Source organism: Capsella rubella, unplaced genomic scaffold (genome assembly GCF_000375325.1).
Source record: "Capsella rubella cultivar Monte Gargano unplaced genomic scaffold, Caprub1_0 scaffold_6, whole genome shotgun sequence".
NCBI classification, from domain to species: Eukaryota; Viridiplantae; Streptophyta; class Magnoliopsida; order Brassicales; family Brassicaceae; genus Capsella; species Capsella rubella.
This window is the reverse complement of record NW_006238918.1, coordinates 7572892-7591005: the sequence shown is the minus strand read 5'-3', so window position 1 is coordinate 7591005 and position 18114 is coordinate 7572892. Positions and strand designations below refer to the sequence as shown.

Sequence of the window (18114 nt, the reverse complement as noted above, 5' to 3'; positions counted from 1 at the left end):
GTTGTATAAAATTGGATATGTTCTAGAATCATTTCTTTCCAAAATTACAAGTATTCTAGTATCCAAATAAATATTGGCATTAAGTCAGTACCAGAACACCGATGGTCTCAAGTAATATCATTCAAGACTTGGTATATATAGTATTGGTATCATTCTCAAGCAAAACGAGCATCAAAGAAACTCGGAGACTCCTTTGCAGAAACAACAGAAATACGAGCTTATCTCCTGTGCCTTGCAAGGAGAGCTTTTACTTATTTTCATACAAATTTAATTTACTTCTTTTGACAACACGTACTCTTTGTATTCCCTTCATTAAAAACCCCAAAAGCAGCACAAATGGCCTATAGCCAGAAAATGCAAACATAAAAGAATTGTATGGAAACTTAACTTTGGGAGGAGAAAACCTGCCAGCTACAGCCACTCACGGCAACGACCGCATCTCCAGCTACCTCCCGTGCAGGTAGATTCCTCCTCCCATGGAGAACAGTGGGAATGTATAGTCATAGTACAAGTCTGACATGTGAGATCAGGTTCAGGATCCACATGCATACATATCTGACATGGAATTGTATTGTCAGAGAGAAATGCTCTACACTGTTCCACTGTTGTCTCAACCTGAGGGTTCGGGTTATCCATGTTTCCTAAAGCATTCTTGTAATCTCCATGCCCATCGCACTGGCCACTATCATCTGTTGTGAGTAACTCGGTAAGAGAGAAATATGTTTGAGGTTCGAATTCCATGTCTTCGTAGTCAAACATTAGCTCGCCTTCAACCATGTTGTTGTTGCCAGATGCATCCCATTCCATGACAGGAAATGTTGCCTCCATTTCTGGTTTCACAATAGGTATTGATTCGGGTTGCATTAAAAACTCGGTGTAAGAAAAACTACTATTCCCGTCTGTGTCTTCACGTTTCACTTGTCTCCTAACTTGTAGCTTCTGGGGTCCTGGCACTGAACCATCCCCGTTCCATTCGACATCCACATTGTTAGGTGTAGATTGTTCAACTTTTGAAACTGACATCAAGAGAGGATCATCCTCTGGAACAAACGTATCTTCAAAGGGGAATGAGGGAGTAGAGGGCATGGAGTCTTTTGGTTCAGACATTCTTTCAGAATCAGAATCCATTCCAATACTTCCTTTCTTAGGTTTCTGCCTCCTGGAGAATACTTGTTTCATCTGCTTCTGTTCCCTCAGTATGGGATCCATGTAAGGGCAATCTGGTGATCTTATACGACGGCATTTGCAACACTTGAACCCAACAACTTCAGGAATTTTCGATTCCTCGAGCTTAATCGCTTCGATATGGTACCACTCTGCATACAGATGCTAGGATTAGATTTGTAAGAGGAAACTGGTGGCATTGACGAAATTTACACTTCCATATAGAATTTTAGAGTAAACTTTTCTTACTGTCACAGCTTGTACAGTGAATATATGTTAGACCAGGATTATACGGCAGTTTGCAGAGCCAGCAAACTGGTTCCGGATTCGGCTGACCAGAGCGTGCAGCCAACAGAACATGTTGATGTCTGAAGCTAACACCTGTGTCTTCCAAGCTCTTTTTCCTCCATATGACTCCCCAAGACAATGTTTTGTGTTTACTTTTAGGTGCCAAATTGGAATCAGGAGTGATTTGTTTAACTCCTGACGTGGTGTTGCGTATGTCGGAAGATGCTAACTGTTGATTAAGAGGCTTAATCTGTGTCTTGGTGACTGGAGTGACTGCATGTTGATTAAGACTCTTACCCTGTGTCTTGGTGACTTGAGTGACTGCATTTTGATGTGGTCTGTTGACAAGGACAGCAGCTGTTGTTGGATGCCTATGATTGATATTGATTAGTGAACGGGCTCTTGCAAGGTAGCACCGTTTGCAGGTTACCAAAAGTTCAACTCTCCCACTTGTGTGTGGTGTACTCATAGTACATTCCTTGTGGCAGTAACCTGAGAGGGAAAAAAAATAAATCAATGATTATATCGCTACAAATCCTTCAGCAAAATTAGCCAATGGAAAAAACAAAACAAATATGAGATCCATGAGAATTTCAGTACCAAGCAAAATAAACAAATATAAGCAGAGGACATCATCCTCGAAAAATATGAAACAAACAAAAAATAGAATTGCAATAGAATTCGTTCATCAAGAAATACAGATGAGGAAACAAAAGAAACTCTTTTTTTATGTGTATGCAGGAATTTTTCTACTTGTTCTTGAGATAAGGAAACAGATACTGCAACTTTAACAATTAAAAACAAAGAAAACGGCATAGGAAATAATGACATCTCTTGTCAAATGCATACAAATACCAATAACTTGCAAAAGTCTCCAACCTAAATTGCAAAATTAAAACAGCAACCAGGTGTAGTGTACCTTGGCAAGTACTGCATGTTGTTGCATCCCTGTGGACATAGAGAACGGGAACCAAAAATAATGAGGTACATAAGAATTTTTATTAAGTATCCTGACAGGAAAGAAGGCAAATGAAAATACCTCACAAAAACATTGAGATGACATGATGCACAAGAACACTTCTCCGTGCTGTCCCTCCGGGAGGCTAGATAAGAAAATATGTTCGCTCGAGAAGCTTTAAGTTGCATTTTCTGGAGCTTTGATATTTTTCTTGACGGTTTCTTGATGAAAGGTATGTGTACCCTATGCAAACTTTCTTCATATTCTTTGATCAAATATAAGGGAACGCGTGCTTCAAGAAACCAATATTTTTCCTTTCCATCTTCAGTTTTCTCGACTTCAGTGATATTCTTCATGACACGGGATGGCAGATGCTTTTGATTCCCAAAGACAACTCCATATCTAACCTTGTTATCTATAATCTTCTTGTCACAAATACTAGCGTTCCTAAAAACAGTGGCCTCTGTCTCTGGACCTTTAACATCTTGCACGTTTTGCTCTGGGCGTACAAGTTCACTCCATCTTATATTCAGATCTAGGTATCTAACCTGGCCCAGATTCAGTTGAATTTAGGGGATCATCAATTAAAAAATCATAGATATACAATCATTTGAATATGCATTGATGATAGAAGACAAACCTGAAGAGCAAGCTGAGATATGTTTTTGCTACTTTCAACTGCGGCTTTCCACATAGACCGCCTGCTTCTTTTAGGAATGTAAGAACCATCACTATAACTAAACTCCGGAAACTTTTTCACACCACCTAATGGAAAACAAGAAGGAAAAGGATTTTAGCACCATCCCAAAAGTAAAATTAAACAGGATAACTCTGATAGAAGTATCCAAACACTATAAGAAACATTGTATATTTACGTGAGAATGTTGACAAGCACCAAAAACATAGCCATACAAGGTTACCTTGCGAAGCTGCTTTCCTTCTCTTAGGCTTCAACAAGACAGCCTTCAGGAGTATAACTTTTGATATCTTCCCCCCTCGCCACCAAGTAAAGCTATCATCATCAGAACCTTGGGCTGTAATTTCGGCCTGGTTCCTCTGCCTCCTCTTACCAGGTCTATGTTTCTGTGTGCCCGCAACAGTAACTGGAGCGCTTTGAAATATAGAATGTTCTATTAACCACTCATCCACTAATTTAAGCCAGTCACTTGACAGAGCAATACTACAAATGTTTTCCTCAAGCTGCGAACAAGCAAAATGAACCCTATCATGCCAATGAAAACACCCCATATATAATGACAAACCAAGGACTGTTAACATATCACTTTTTGGTTGACAAGTGATACATCAAATCCGAAAAGTGCAAATGACAAGAAAAAATACAATTATTTGTTTATAGGAAAAGAAAGAGAATACGAACAAAAAATTTTGGAAAGAAAAAAAGATACTTACTTCAAGCAGGAGGGCTTTAATCGCTTTGCATGTTGAAGCTTCCTCTAACTTCTTACGCCACTGATACCTAAAACTCTCACTAAGAAATGGCCCCGCAATGAGACCACGTAAGCTTTCCTCCAGATATAGGAGATATGCTGCAATACTAGAAAGTACTCCATCCCCATTTTTAAGTGGAAAAAGGTCACTGTAGACTTTCATGGCACTTTTGGTGGCCCCTGTTACAGCTGCATTTAACATGCATCCTCTCCTACTTGCCGAAGTGAGTTTGCAAGAATGACACCATCCACACCTTTCCCTTGTGATTTCCTTCTTATCAGGACTTGGCCAGAAGAAACGCAAGGCTACTAACGAAAATGCTTTCACCTGTAGCAAGATGTTACTCGCTGCAGCTTTCTTGGCGTTACTAAATTTTTGAAGATCAGGTTCATGGGTTTCCTCTGACAATAGGACAGCAAAAGTAGCAGCAGCTGATGCAGCCAATTCTCCATTAGTGTAATGATTAATGTAAGTATGAGGTTTAAATGAAGAACCCTTGAGTGTAATGCCAGCAACTAGATTCTTCTCTTGCACTCCACTTGGTCCTCCTAATACGGGACTGCCAGTACAGCCTGAAGCAGATGCGTGGAGGCCAAACGCAATTTGAATTTTATTTCCACTGGAACTACTTGCACTATCAGGTCTAAATACGGCTGACACCTCGTCGCACCCTTCTTTTTGCATGTGTGCTAAATCAATCTCCACTGCTCTCAGATAAGAGATCAAACCTCCAGGCAGATCCCAGTATTGCGAGATCGCTTTGCATATATACAGATATTCCATTCTATGGTTCGTTGCAGACAAAAGCACCAGGGCAACTTTTGGAATGTCGGTGGCATCGTAGTATTTAATATCTGCATCCGCATGGACAGAAATTTTAAGCCTGTAATATAAGCGAAATATTCATCAGCGTCTACTAAGAAACAATTCAAGCAATATGGTTTTCCAACATTAAGAAAAATCTAGACAAGATGATAAGTATAGACTGCAAAAACCAATTTGTCGAGAATCTAAATGAATATGGAAAAATACAGAATTGAAGATCAGCTTGAAAGACAGTATCTGAAATAAGGGGTCGAAAACATACACCAGTAAGTGATTGCATGTACCCAAGAAGAGTCGCCCATGTGGATCCACTCCAAAATACACTGCTCCCCTGAGTGACGTTTTATGAGCAATAGTTGGCCCTATTTTATTGATTGTGCATTCTGGACAATACCACGGCCCATCTGGTATATACATTTTGATCACACCAATGCATCTCGAGTGATATGCTAAAGGGCATCCATCACAGCACAGCAACGTCCCATCCATGCCGCAGAGCCTACATTCATCACTGTTCCCATCCAGATCTGAGCTATCTCCATGACCACCATCAGTATATCTTGAACTCAAATTTTTTGACTCATTCATTGAAGTTATCCCATGATTAACTGCAACAAATTCACTAAGCTCTTTCTCCTTGCAAGCTGAGGTTTTAGCAAATCTGGGGTGGACCCTTCTAGGTCCAGTTTCAGGAAGGTCAGCAGTAACGCCATCAGGATCAACTCCAACTTCAGATTCTTCTCGAGTATCAATTTCAGCTCTTACATCTGCTACATCAAAGACATCATCACACAGAATTTGCAGGATCTTCAACTTCATCACTACAGGTGAGGAATAATACTCTTTCTCCACAACGTATTCATTAAAAACTCTCCAGAGAGGCCCACTTGCATGTCCCATGGCAGAAAAGTACTGAACCAAATAAACAGGCCAAGTTAGCGCATCGAGCAAGCTCCAATCAATGCACCTGCAGATGGTAATGCAACAAAATCCCCGAATTGTTATCCACTAAGATATTGGAGATCCTAAACCAACTTCACCTAAACTATGAATAAGATAATTCTATTACAGTTTCTCTACAGCCATATGCCATTCTCTCCCAGCTAATAAAAAATGTACATTTAAAACAAACAAAGAAAAAGAACAGAATTCATGAGCTTTAAATTTGATGTCAGCAATTCTGCTTCCTTAGAGTTCATATACCCAACAAACTTCTGCTGTTTCACGAAATGATTAATGCACTGAAAAAAAACTAAGGATATGGGAAAGTAAACTTAAAACATCTCCGGAAAGCAACACATAAAGTTACAAAATCAAGACAATACATTAACAAAGACATCTGTTGAAAACTGTAAACAGCAAAAGTTGTCTGCGCTTACCTCAGGAATTTCGAAGCCACTTCAGACCCTTCTAAGGAGAGTCTTTCAAGATGACCCTTCAGTGCCCGCATCAAGGCAACATGAATGGCATCCAGCAAAGAATTTGGTCCTCCGAAATTCAATGCTCCCACAAAATCATCCAATCCAAATGGGAGGATATATAACTGAACACTGAATGATCTTAAGAAACCGTATACAGATAAAAGATGCACCACAGCCTCCTCAGGGATACAAATTGTTCCTGATGAAGAAGGTAAATCCACTGGTGGAACTGGGACAAGAGGCGACATAGTTTCTATATATGGATCTCTGTTATCTTCACAGTCAGGTAAACAAGAAGACGAACAACCACTTTCAACTTCTGCCACAGAACTTGGGCTAGTAGATGTGGGCACCTCAACTTCATTCACTCGATTTTGCAGCTCAACTCCTTTGTTCTTGATGTAATCTGTTTTCTTCCTTTCGTCCTTTTTCAGTATAAATTCGTCTAATTTACTTCTTCTAACACGTAATTCATCATCAAAGTAACTATCCCCAATAATTAACTGACGAAGATAACAAGTTTCCAGATCCTCAAACTCACCATCCTCATAATCAACTCTATACAACCCACTATTATACGAAATTATCTTCCCAAGAGAAACTCTACTGTCATCAAAATCCTTCAACACATAACGACCAAGAAGAGATCTAGGTACTGTCACTTTCATCTCCAAAACCGGCCTCTTCCCTCGATTAGACACTCCATTTTGATCATCAGGTCTCTGGCGTTTCCTCGGTCTACCTCTAGGTCTAGCCACCTTTCCTTCCATCAATTCCACCTAAACCAGATCCAAATCAGTCCCCAGATTCAAATATCGTTAATCCATTTCTCCTATGATTCCAAAAATCACTCCTTTTCCATAAATCGAACCATATAAGGCATAGCCACATCAAAATCTAAGATCCACGAAACTCCTATAAATTGAAGCTGAAGCAAAAAGAAATCAGAACCATGATCCAACAATAAAAAACACTCCCCACCGATAAATCTGAAATCTTTCACTTTTGAACTTCGAAATGGATAGAATTTATGCTAAACCTTACTAGATTTTGATAACCGCCATTAATGAAGCACTTACAGAGCTCATGTAAACCAAAAAAGAGAGAGAAAGAAAAAAAGATGAGCTTTAACAATCGTGTCACTACAGTTCTCACTAATGGCAGATTTTGTGGTCTATTGTTTAACTGAGTTCAACTCGGGAATCGGGTTACCCGGATCTAGACCCGCTGGATACTTTAACGTCGCCGTTTCAGTATTTACTTTTCATTTTTGTCACTTAAAAATAAAAATATTATAATGGCGGGAGTTTGGATACTATCGTCGCTAATTTACGCGCGTTTCTCGGGTCCGGCAGATTTCGTACGCCGCCGTCGATCTGCTTCAATTTCTAAATTGGGTTAGCTTGTTTCGGCGTTCTTTAGCCACAATCTGTCTGAAATTTCAAGAAATTTTCAAACTTTCCCCCTGATATTTTAGGGTTAGGGTTTTGATATGGGAACGAAAGTTTCAGAAGATTTGGTTTCTACAGTCAGAGCAGTTGTGGGTTCCGATTACTCTGACATGGACATAAGACGGGCTTTGCATATGGCGAATCATGACCCAACGGCAGCCATCAATATAATCTTTGACACTCCAACTTTCAGCAAACCACCTGATGTTGTAGCCACTCCTATCCCAAGTGGCTCTAATGGAGGGAAGAAAGTAGATAATGGAATACATGGCTGTACTTTTGCAAGTGTTGGAGAGAATCATCGTGCGGAGGAAGAAGATGAGTGTGTTAATGGTGGAGAAGAGAGTGTTCTAGGGAATGAGTGGTGGTTTGTGGGCTGTTCTGAATTGGCGGGGTTGTCGACATGTAAAGGAAGGAAATTGAAGTCCGGTGACGAATTGGTGTTCACGTTTCCGCATAGTAAAGGATCAAAGTCTGAGACTACGCCTGGGAAGCGCGGATTTGGACGGGGAAGGCCAGCTTTGCGTGGTGCTTCTGATATCGTCAGGTTCTCTACAAAGGATTCAGGAGAGGTGCATTTTGATTTCTTGTTTTATTTGGTTGCGGGTTCGCTCTTAATCTGTTATGTTTTCATGTTTATGGGATGGAAAACTGTTAAATGGGATTTATTGTCATAGATTGGTAGAATACCAAATGAGTGGGCACGGTGTCTTCTACCACTTGTGAGAGACAAGAAAATTCGGATAGAAGGGAGCTGCAAGTTGGCGCCTGAAACATTGAGTATCATGGACACTATTCTTCTTTCTGTAAGGTATGCATACAAGATATTGCGTTCCAATTGACTATGCTAGGGTAGATGCATTGGTTTTTGAAGTGGTGTGTTTGTTTTTGAAACAGCGTGTATATTAATAGTTCCATGTTCCAAAAGCATAGTGCAACATCATTTAAGACAGCCAGTACTACGGCAGAGGATTCAGTGTTCCATCCTCTCCCAAATCTCTTTCGTTTACTTGGTTTGATCCCCTTTAAGAAGGTACTGGTTTGCCCTTGCCTATAATCCTTTGAATTGCTAACTGTTTTAAAGATTGTCGTTTAAAGTTCCCATATGATGTGACTGCGAGTTCTTGAGATGGCACAAGAATATTTCCATTCTTTGATTTTAATTTAGTTGGCCAGTTATCTGTGACAATGTTTCATTGTTCTTCTTCATGTCTAGGCAGAGTTTACTCCTGAGGACTTGTCCACTAGGAAGCGACCTTTGAGTTCCAAGGTAAAATTTGCATTTATATAAGCATTTTAACCTTCGACATCTTGCTTTTCTAGTTTTTCATCTGCTGTCTGTTCCTTGGGAAATAGGATGGTTCTGCTCTTACAACTTCGTTGCTTGAGTTAAACAAGGTCAAGACTCAGAGTCAAAATGCAAACGGCGATGAAAATGAACAGTGTATCAGTGATGGTGATCTTGATAACATTGTTGGTGTTGGGGACAGTTCTGGATTAAAGGTATCCTCATTTCTTGAACTTTTTGCTTGCTTATATTTGGCATTAGAAATTCTTTTGGCAAATTACGTGAAAAAAAATTGCAACAGGAACTGGAAACTCCACATCAACTTTTGTGTGAGCTTCGTCCATATCAAAAGCAGGCACTTCATTGGATGACCCAATTGGAGAAAGGAAATTGCACTGATGAGGCAGCAACAATGCTTCACCCATGTTGGGAAGCATACTGTTTAGCAGACAAGTAAGCTATGTTTCTATTACCTGCCACTTTTGTGCTAGTCAGATGAAATATTTACTATATGTTTTATGTCAATAGGAGGGAACTTGTTGTCTACCTTAATTCTTTTACTGGTGATGCTACAATACACTTTCCTAGCACACTTCAAATGGCAAGAGGAGGGGTATGATCTCAATAACCCACCTACAAACAATATTTTTACTTGTCATCTACATTTTGTCACTTTGTTATATAGTTGTTTTGTAATATGTTTATGATATTCATTCTACCTTTGCAGATTTTAGCAGACGCAATGGGTCTCGGAAAAACCGTAATGACCATATCGCTTATGCTTTCCCATTCTTGGAAAACTGCATCAACTGGGTTTCTATGCCCCAACTATGAAGGAGACAAAGTGATCAGCAGTTCTTTAGATGAGTTCGCTAGTCTCCCGTTGAAGGCAACCAAATTTCCAGGCTTTGATAAGAAGCTTCTTGACCAGAAAAGTCTTGAAAATGGTGGTAACCTGATTGTATGTCCGATGACACTTTTAGGACAGTGGAAGGTATTATTTACATCTGATGCTGATAACTTATTACCATGCTTGATGCACGTGCATACTTAGCTTGGTTATACGAAAGTTGTTATTTATTCTTTGTTTTTACTTGTTTCAACTGATTATTTATTTTTTTGCACTTGTTTCAGTCAGAAATTGAAATGCATGCAAAGCCTGGATCTTTATCTGTCTATGTTCATTATGGGCAAAGCAGGCCAAAGGATACGAAACTTCTTTCCCAGAGTGATGTGGTAATCACTACATATGGAGTTCTAACATCTGAATTTTCAGCAGAGGTAGCTTTCGTAGTCTTATTTCGGGTCATTATTATTCCATGTATATAGTTTAAAAATCTATCACATGAACTCCTATCTTCTCTGTTTTTTTTCCTTCTCCTTAGAACTCAGCAGACAGTGGAGGACTTTATGCTGTTCGATGGTTTAGGATTGTTCTTGATGAGGCACATACCATCAAAAACTCAAAAAGCCAAATTTCTTTGGCTGCTGCAGCTCTGGTTGCAGATCGGCGTTGGTGCCTTACGGGTACGCCTATTCAGGTGATTAACCTTTTTGTCGAGGGTTTATATATAAATCTTTGTTTCTGACCGTCCTATAGGCTAAACTTTCGTTGGACTCTGCCATTCTATCTGTGAAATCATTTTAGTAGTTGGACATCTAATATATACCTGAGATTTGAATGGTCTAAATCTCTACTAGAAGGTTATCATCTTCTTAAGCATGTTTTTTGTACACAAGTCTCAGTTTTACCTCAAAACTTTTCTTTTAAGGATAAATTTCATATGGCTTGCAGTATACTGGCATGATAATCTTGGCTCATTCAAATGGATGATGGACAAAGATTTGTTTATCATATTTGGGACTTTGTAATCATTTCACATGTTATCTTATTAACAGAACAATCTGGAGGACTTGTACAGCCTCCTACGATTTTTGAGGATTGAGCCATGGGGAACTTGGGCATGGTAAGGGTCTTTATCTATCTTTGGTTGGAAACACATTACATTTGGTATGGAATGACTGAAGCTTGTTAGTTTGGAACATATTTATTCTTAGGTGGAATAAACTTGTCCAAAAGCCATTTGAAGAGGGCGATGAGAGAGGGCTAAAACTAGTGCAGTCAATCTTAAAACCCATCATGCTTAGGAGAACTAAGTCTAGCACAGATCGAGAAGGAAGGTAGGAATACTACAAATAAAAGATCTGTCATATAACTTCCTGATACTTATAAAACATACTATTTTCCTTTGTTTCCTCGTTTAAAAGCATGTTTGTTTATTTTAGGCCGATTCTTGTTCTACCCCCTGCTGATGCACGGGTCATTTACTGTGAACTCTCAGAGTCTGAGAAGGATTTCTACGATGCGCTATTTAAAAGATCCAAGGTATTGTTTGTCCTCATGATTATAGTATTTTTTTACTCGGAGTTTAAGATGTCTATACTGAAGATGCTGACGTATTTTTTTCAGGTCAAATTTGATCAATTTGTTGCACAAGGCAAAGTTCTTCATAATTATGCTTCAATCCTGGAACTGCTTTTGCGTCTTCGACAGTGTTGTGATCACCCATTTTTAGTGATGAGGTGTGTCTCGTAACCCCTTGCTTTTATTTAAGTAGAGACTCATAGTGGCTGGAACTGGTTGTAAGTTGTAACTTCCATTGCTTTCATATCAATTATAACTTTTCGCATTCAATCTATCTGTTGCCCAACCTTGTCTAAAATATCCAAGAAAATATCATTGACAATATGTTATAAGAATCATGCAACTGTAGCCCTCGTTTTGTTTGACATTTTGTTGACGCAATCGCCATATTTCTTATAACTGTCTTTTTTTTATGCATCCAGCCGAGGTGATACAGCGGAATACTCTGATTTGAATAAGCTCTCAAAACGTTTCCTTAGTGGAAAGTCTTCTTGTCTAGAAAGGGAAGGAAAAGATTTACCATCAGTGGCTTTTGTTCAGGAGGTGGTAGAGGAACTACGCAAAGGAGAACAAGGAGAGTGTCCAATATGCCTTGAAGCGTTTGAGGATGCCGTATTAACTCCATGTGCTCATAGATTATGTCGTGAGTGTCTCTTGGCGAGTTGGCGAAATTCTGCTTCTGGGTTATGTCCCGTGTGTAGGTATCTGGAAGTTCTTCCTGCTGTTACTAGTTTTCATTTGATGTCCTTGCTACTGATTCCATATTTCAGTTAGGTCAAAGGCCAATGATGGTTAATCTTTGTTTTGCAGGAAAACTGTAAGCAAACAAGAACTCATCACAGCACCAACAGAAAGTAGATTCCAAGTTGACGTGGAGAAGAACTGGGTAGAATCATCCAAAATCACTGCTCTTCTGGAAGAGCTTGAAAGTCTTCGTTCTTCAGGCTCCAAGAGCATTCTCTTTAGCCAATGGACCGCTTTCCTCGATCTTCTTCAAATTCCTCTCTCTCGGTATACTATTTACATGCCTTGTGAGAAAAAAAATGGTTTTCAAAAACCTAAATTATAACAAAATTTTAAATTAATTCTTTCATCTCCAGGAACAACATCTCATTTGTCCGTCTTGATGGCACTCTAAGTCAGCAGCAACGAGAGAAAGTCCTTAAAGAATTTTCTGAAGATGCCAGTATCATGGTTGGTGTACATCCCATTACATTGAAATGTTCAAAACTTTCGAGTTTCTAAATTGTAGTCAACACTCTTCTTTAATTGTTGGATAGGTAATGCTGATGTCTCTAAAAGCTGGTGGTGTCGGGATAAATCTAACAGCTGCGTCCAATGCTTTTGTCATGGTATGGCATATCTATCTATTAATGTCCCTTAAAGATCATGTTAGTTATAAAAGACCATGTTTAGAACTCATTCAAAAAATGCGAAAAAAGAATCTTGTAAATGAGTACTGCACAATACGAAATAGATATATTCAATTGAAAATCAAACTAAACTATGTCCTATAGGATCCATGGTGGAACCCAGCGGTAGAGGAACAGGCTGTCATGCGTATTCATCGTATAGGACAGACTAAGGAAGTAAAAATCAGAAGATTCATCATTAAGGTAGCCTCTTCATTTCCAGCCATAAATCCTCGTTTTGTCATGTGACCAATCATTGATACAATATCCAGAATCATCAAATGTTGTTGCTGAGTATTTGATCATTAGAAACTTGTGGGATATGTTTGTCTTGCCTTTGTGAAATCATAGGGAACAGTTGAGGAGAGAATGGAGGCTGTTCAGGCGAGGAAGCAGAGAATGATCTCAGGGGCTTTAACCGATCAAGAAGTACGAAGTGCACGTATAGAGGAACTGAAGATGTTATTTACCTGAAACTATACAAACTGTTCTCAAGCCTGAGGTCTTTCTATCATACAATTCTACTTGTCACATTCTAAGCAAAGAGATCATGACTTATCTGAAAACGGGTTTTGTTCTCTTCAAGAGATGTGATGGACAATTGTCACAGTTTTGGGGAAATGTGCAGTGAGGGTTCCCAAGTGTATCATAAAACCTATCTGGGTTTTGTTGTTTTGTCATTATAGAAAAGCTCTTTTTATAATTGCAATTCAGATTTTTTTAATTTTTTTTTTGTACTTGTTAATTTTATGAGCTGTAACTATATATCATACAGTTATCTCTCAATGTGACAAATCTGGCGCTGGTGAGAGTTGATCAAGGTAATTAATTCTTATAAGGATTACTAATAAAAATCCATTAAAGTATAAAGGTAACTAGTAATTGAGTCATGAGTGTCATATAACCCACATAATAAACATCATCTTGAACAACCACTAAACTAATCCAATGTTTTGTATGCTACTTGATCATGTTTTATATATATATATATAGATACCTAAAACGAAAGGTTATATTTCTTCAGTTTCACAAAAATTATCATTTTGACATATATCATATAAACTAAGAAAAGTTTAAGTTACACATGTATTTCGTAATTTAATACGTAAATGATTTAAATAAATGATTTATTTAAATTCAATTTTGAGTTTAGGGTAAACTAAAAATGTAGAATATCACTCTTTGTTATAAAAAAAGAAAAATTGTGAACAGAAGGAGTATATATTATTATTCCGCATTGTAAACTAAAATTATACACATGGCGCTAATCAAATATTGTGCAAGTATAATAAATCCATAGAAAAGCATATCACACTAATCAAAGCCTGTTGACAAAAAAAAAAAAAAAAAAAAAAACTAATCAAAGCCTTGAATGGAGGAGGAAAAAGAATTACGTAGTATAGTGTGATGAATTGGCTCAAATTTTTCAAACATATTCTATTATAGAGGTCCTCCTAATACAAACAAAATCAATTAAATCAGCTCAAAAGAAAAAGCCAAGTCAAAATTTGATTGTTCCATCCACTAAATATATACGATTTTTTTAGTTGTGGTCAAAATTTTATGATTTTGTTATATGTCATACTAATATTTTGTAGAACATAAGAAAAAAAAAATCAAAACACTCTCTCAAAGTAAAGAAATTATGTGTGAATATCAAATCCAATAGACAGACAGTACGAAAACATAAAGCTCAAACCGAAAACAAAATCAGAATAAAATCTTAGAGCAACAACAACAACACATATCGATATGTCGTCGACACGAGGATAGTATTATATTGTACTATAGTGTATCTCTTAAGATGTATACGTTGTCGCCATTTACACTTATTTGTCAAAGAAACCTTAATTTCTTCAAAGTAAGAAAAATTTGCGAAAAAACATATGTCCTTAGATTGAGGAGCTTTTTAAGACACAAAGAGAATTTTAGTTTTGCATATGTCTGTCTGAACACACACACCTATTCATTAATCTATGGAAGCCTTGCCATTTGCAACACTTAAAAGGTCCAAAAGGAAAACAATGAATGATTAAGTAATATATCTATAATTACTTTTACAAACAAATATAATGATATATGTTTATCTTTGAGTAACTTTTTTAACTCCTGTTTGTGTGTGTGTGTGTGTGTCTCTCTCTCTCTCTCTACTTATGAAATTTTTAACTTTTAAACCCCAGTGAACTGTTGTTAATAGTGACAATTCACATGATTAACGCAAGGGATTATTAATATTATATATTGTTCCTGTTAGTTATTACTACTACATTATTTTTGGCTCATTCTCGGGAAACAGAGAAAAAAAAAACAAATGTTTTCGATTACGATATCAATTTCATCTTTAAAAGAAAAAGTTTTAGTCCAAAGTTTCGGCTTAGCAAAGCTTTTTTTTTTCTTGAACTTTGAGGGAATGTCCTTAAAACGAGTTTGATCATCACATGGACGACGTAATACCACATATAAATTCAATTCCCTGTGTTCTTTCTTCTACAATGTTAAACACTATACATACATTTGAAGATATTTTGTGTAAAGTCGGACTTTTAAAAAGATTTTTGCCACACGCTTTATTTACCTCTTGTTTGCAAAAATGGGTTAAATGGGATGGGGTTAACTTCATATTTAACACTCCTAATCAAACTCAATATATATTTTACAATATTTATAAGTTTAACTACAGACCATGCATGTTTTAACTTTATATAAACAGTAGACTACAAAAATTTACGTTAGATTTGTCCACATCACCATTTATGTTAATGATGTACCTTTTTTTTTCTCTGTGTTGTAGTTGGTGTAAATTTAATATATATTACCTAATCTTATCTTCTTCGAAGCCGATCTAGGAGTTAGTAACCCTCTTTTCACGTCCATTGAGTTAGTAACTTTGAACCAACAAATTCACATGACCATATATACAACTATGTAGTCTTTGAATTCGCGTAACTTGAATTCATGTTGATCAAAACTCAAAAGTCAGTTACGCATGTTTTGTATAAACTTATTAAAAAGAATATTCGATTAGCCTATATTTTGTCGGCATTATATATATAACAAAACTCAACTCAAGAAAGAAAATGAAAATATCAAGAACCAACTAATCCTAGTCATTCCTAAAACACGAGATTGTTGCCTTTGGCTGAGACACTTTTTGATCATCCTTTTGAACAAATTTCGTGTTATACGTCTTTCTCTTTTTATTTTTCCCGTCTTCTAAGATAAAAGAAACTAAAAGATTTAAGGACACAAATTTATCGTGAAAACAGTTGAAGCATCCACCAGAAAAAGTGGAGTAAAAGAGTTCGATTTTGAAGGTAACCTATGGAGCGAGGCTACTTCTGTAAAACTACGTACAAATCAGTATACATAGACACTCTTCTTGGACGAGAAACCTAACCCTTTAATAATTGCGCTCCTAGTTGTGGCAGCGCAAGGCCTTGTAGTCAAAGCAATGTCCTCTTTATTATTTATAGAAAATCTAACTCTACACTTTGAAGAAATATATTGAAATATCATAGATGAATTCTCAATGTTTCTTTTTTAACATAAAGCTAAGTCTAGCTATATCTTGTTTTTTTCTCTAAACATTATGGGTGGTAATCACGGTTAGACGTGGTTTTACACCAATCATATAAATGTTTTCGTAGATTGTAATGTTTTAAAACCGGTATAAACCTATAGAGAAGTCTAACTTTGTTTTTTTTTATTTATGAATAACCAAAGAAGTTTTGATTGAATCTCTGATTTTTCCATTTTCACATAGTAAGAGAGAAGAGACCACACCATGTTTATAAGTCAACATTTTGTCGGTACTTACACTCGTGACATTAAAGATTTCCTCAACGTTAACGTTGGAATTATTCTCATTATTATGGGTATTCAAAATTAATCAATTCAAAATTATATAGCAAAAAATTTTGTTATAAAAAACGCAAAGCATTTTTCTTCAACAGCGGGACTAACCAAAATATGATTATTTCGATAAATGGAATATCATAACAATTTGGTTAAAAAAACAGAAAATATTGTAAATGCATACAAAATTTATACAAACATAAGTAAAAGACATAATAATGCTCGATCAGTACTATATATATTAGCATGGGGTGGAAAGGTGCAACTGGCAATATCCGATCCATGGTTCTGACAACTTGGTCTATATATATATGCACTCATTGTTAAGATCATTCATTATTACACCGCTTGGTTCTCAGATTCGAGAAGGGATCTAACTCTTTTCTAATTACTTACTTATTCGGTTTGATTCGTTAATGATATGTAATTAGTTATAAAAAAAAGTAGTATAAAGTATATCGCAACGAATACGAGATTACATATTAATCACAACCATTATAACTTACACTCATATCTACTACTCTTCTAGCCTTCCATCTATATTAGACTGTGTTTTGCCTTGTTTACTCCCGTATACAACAAAGGTGGAGAATGGTTAGTTCACTTTCATAAAAAAATATCTCAAAAAAGAGTTTCTGCAATAATGAAAAGTTAACACAATAATAGAATATTGAGTGGGTATCTTGAATACTTTCACCCTTGTTAACAATAGAAATATAATGTAGCTTTATGATTTATTTTAAATCCGTCGGTTGCAACAAAACTTACAATTGAAACTAAAGATTATTTGATTTCACAACTTATACTAAGACAAAAATATACTTTTAAAAATAACATGAAATCTGCACTTGTTTATAAAAAATAGTATGTAAATTCACAAGATTAAATTTTATATTTTTTTTTTGAGAAAATCAAGATATTATTTTTACTTATTTATGATTAATCACTATATATGGTCTGTGCAAATCAATGAATTAGACATATGTCCAGTTTTTAACGCAATGCATATTGTTAGTAATCTCTATATTAACTGCATTGGCCGTTTTAGAGCTAGAAAGTGGAGTATATGTTAATGGAAGAAGATACTTAGAAGTTTGCCTATTTTGATTATTTTCTGCCTAAACCTGCTAAATTTCTTATTAAATGTGAATTCAATACAAAAATTGTAATATATATTAACGTTCCTTTTAGCGGGCACGTAACTTCTTAAAATTTATGATTTTATTGTCTCAATTATATCAATTAAATATAAAGCTTAATTTAATAAAAATATGAATTTAATACTATACTATTCCACTTAATTAAAAATAAATAAAAAGTTTGACTAAATATTAAGTAAACTGTTACAAAATAAAATAAAAAACTTTGAACAAATGTTGAAAAAGCTGCCAAAAAAAACAAAAATCCTATTTATGGTAAATAAAGTTAAAACCTCATCAAATCATCACTCAATTGTTTTAATAAAAATCATTAGGGTAATAAACTCATTAGAGGCCTATATATATATTATCTTCTTCTCATTGGGCAGGCACAGATTCTGAAAACACAGAAGCTGAAAACTGAAAAAATAGAGAAGAA

The 18114-nt window shown here is 36.4% G+C and overlaps 2 protein-coding genes across 3 annotated transcripts; one reads left to right on the top strand and one right to left on the bottom strand.

The window, feature by feature from the left end:
- Positions 1-18: 18 nt before the first annotated feature.
- On the bottom strand, positions 19-7238 carry LOC17882538 (DDT domain-containing protein PTM). Of its 2 annotated transcripts, none has more exons than XM_006289630.2 (9): positions 6064-7238; positions 4947-5651; positions 3821-4742; positions 3331-3610; positions 3051-3175; positions 2492-2958; positions 2372-2400; positions 1414-1944; positions 19-1316 (listed from the first exon to the last, which is right to left on the bottom strand). In XM_006289630.2, the coding sequence occupies exons 1-9, from the start codon at positions 6873-6875 to the stop codon at positions 412-414; spliced, it is 4776 nt and encodes a 1591-aa protein (XP_006289692.1). In that variant the 5' UTR covers positions 6876-7238; the 3' UTR covers positions 19-411. The 2 variants fall into 2 exon arrangements, with proteins under 2 accessions (XP_006289692.1, XP_023636448.1); XM_023780680.1 differs by having other exon boundaries at positions 4947-5596; positions 6064-6152.
- A 221-nt stretch (positions 7239-7459) lies between these two features.
- LOC17881678 (DNA repair protein RAD5A) lies at positions 7460-13492 on the top strand. Its single transcript, XM_006286913.2, has 20 exons — positions 7460-8128; positions 8234-8367; positions 8454-8589; positions 8773-8826; positions 8913-9059; positions 9146-9297; positions 9373-9457; positions 9572-9838; positions 9979-10125; positions 10230-10385; positions 10744-10811; positions 10903-11025; positions 11131-11230; positions 11315-11427; positions 11692-11970; positions 12080-12280; positions 12370-12463; positions 12550-12621; positions 12787-12885; positions 13033-13492. The coding sequence occupies exons 1-20, from the start codon at positions 7598-7600 to the stop codon at positions 13153-13155; spliced, it is 3081 nt and encodes a 1026-aa protein (XP_006286975.1). The 5' UTR covers positions 7460-7597; the 3' UTR covers positions 13156-13492.
- Positions 13493-18114: the final 4622 nt, after the last annotated feature.

Coding starts and splice junctions, on each gene's coding strand:
- LOC17882538 (XM_006289630.2), bottom strand. CDS start 6,875: ATGGAAGGAAAGGTGGCTAGACCTAGAGGTAGACCGAGGAAACGCCAG. Junction 3,176..3,330: donor AAGGAAAGCAGCTTCGCAAG/GTAACCTTGTAT, acceptor GTTTTCCATTAG/GTGGTGTGAAAAAGTTTCCG. Junction 1,945..2,371: donor AACATGCAGTACTTGCCAAG/GTACACTACACC, acceptor TTTCCCTCTCAG/GTTACTGCCACAAGGAATGT.
- LOC17881678 (XM_006286913.2), top strand. CDS start 7,598: ATGGGAACGAAAGTTTCAGAAGATTTGGTTTCTACAGTCAGAGCAGTT. Junction 8,827..8,912: donor AGCGACCTTTGAGTTCCAAG/GTAAAATTTGCA, acceptor CTTGGGAAATAG/GATGGTTCTGCTCTTACAAC. Junction 11,026..11,130: donor AGCACAGATCGAGAAGGAAG/GTAGGAATACTA, acceptor TGTTTATTTTAG/GCCGATTCTTGTTCTACCCC.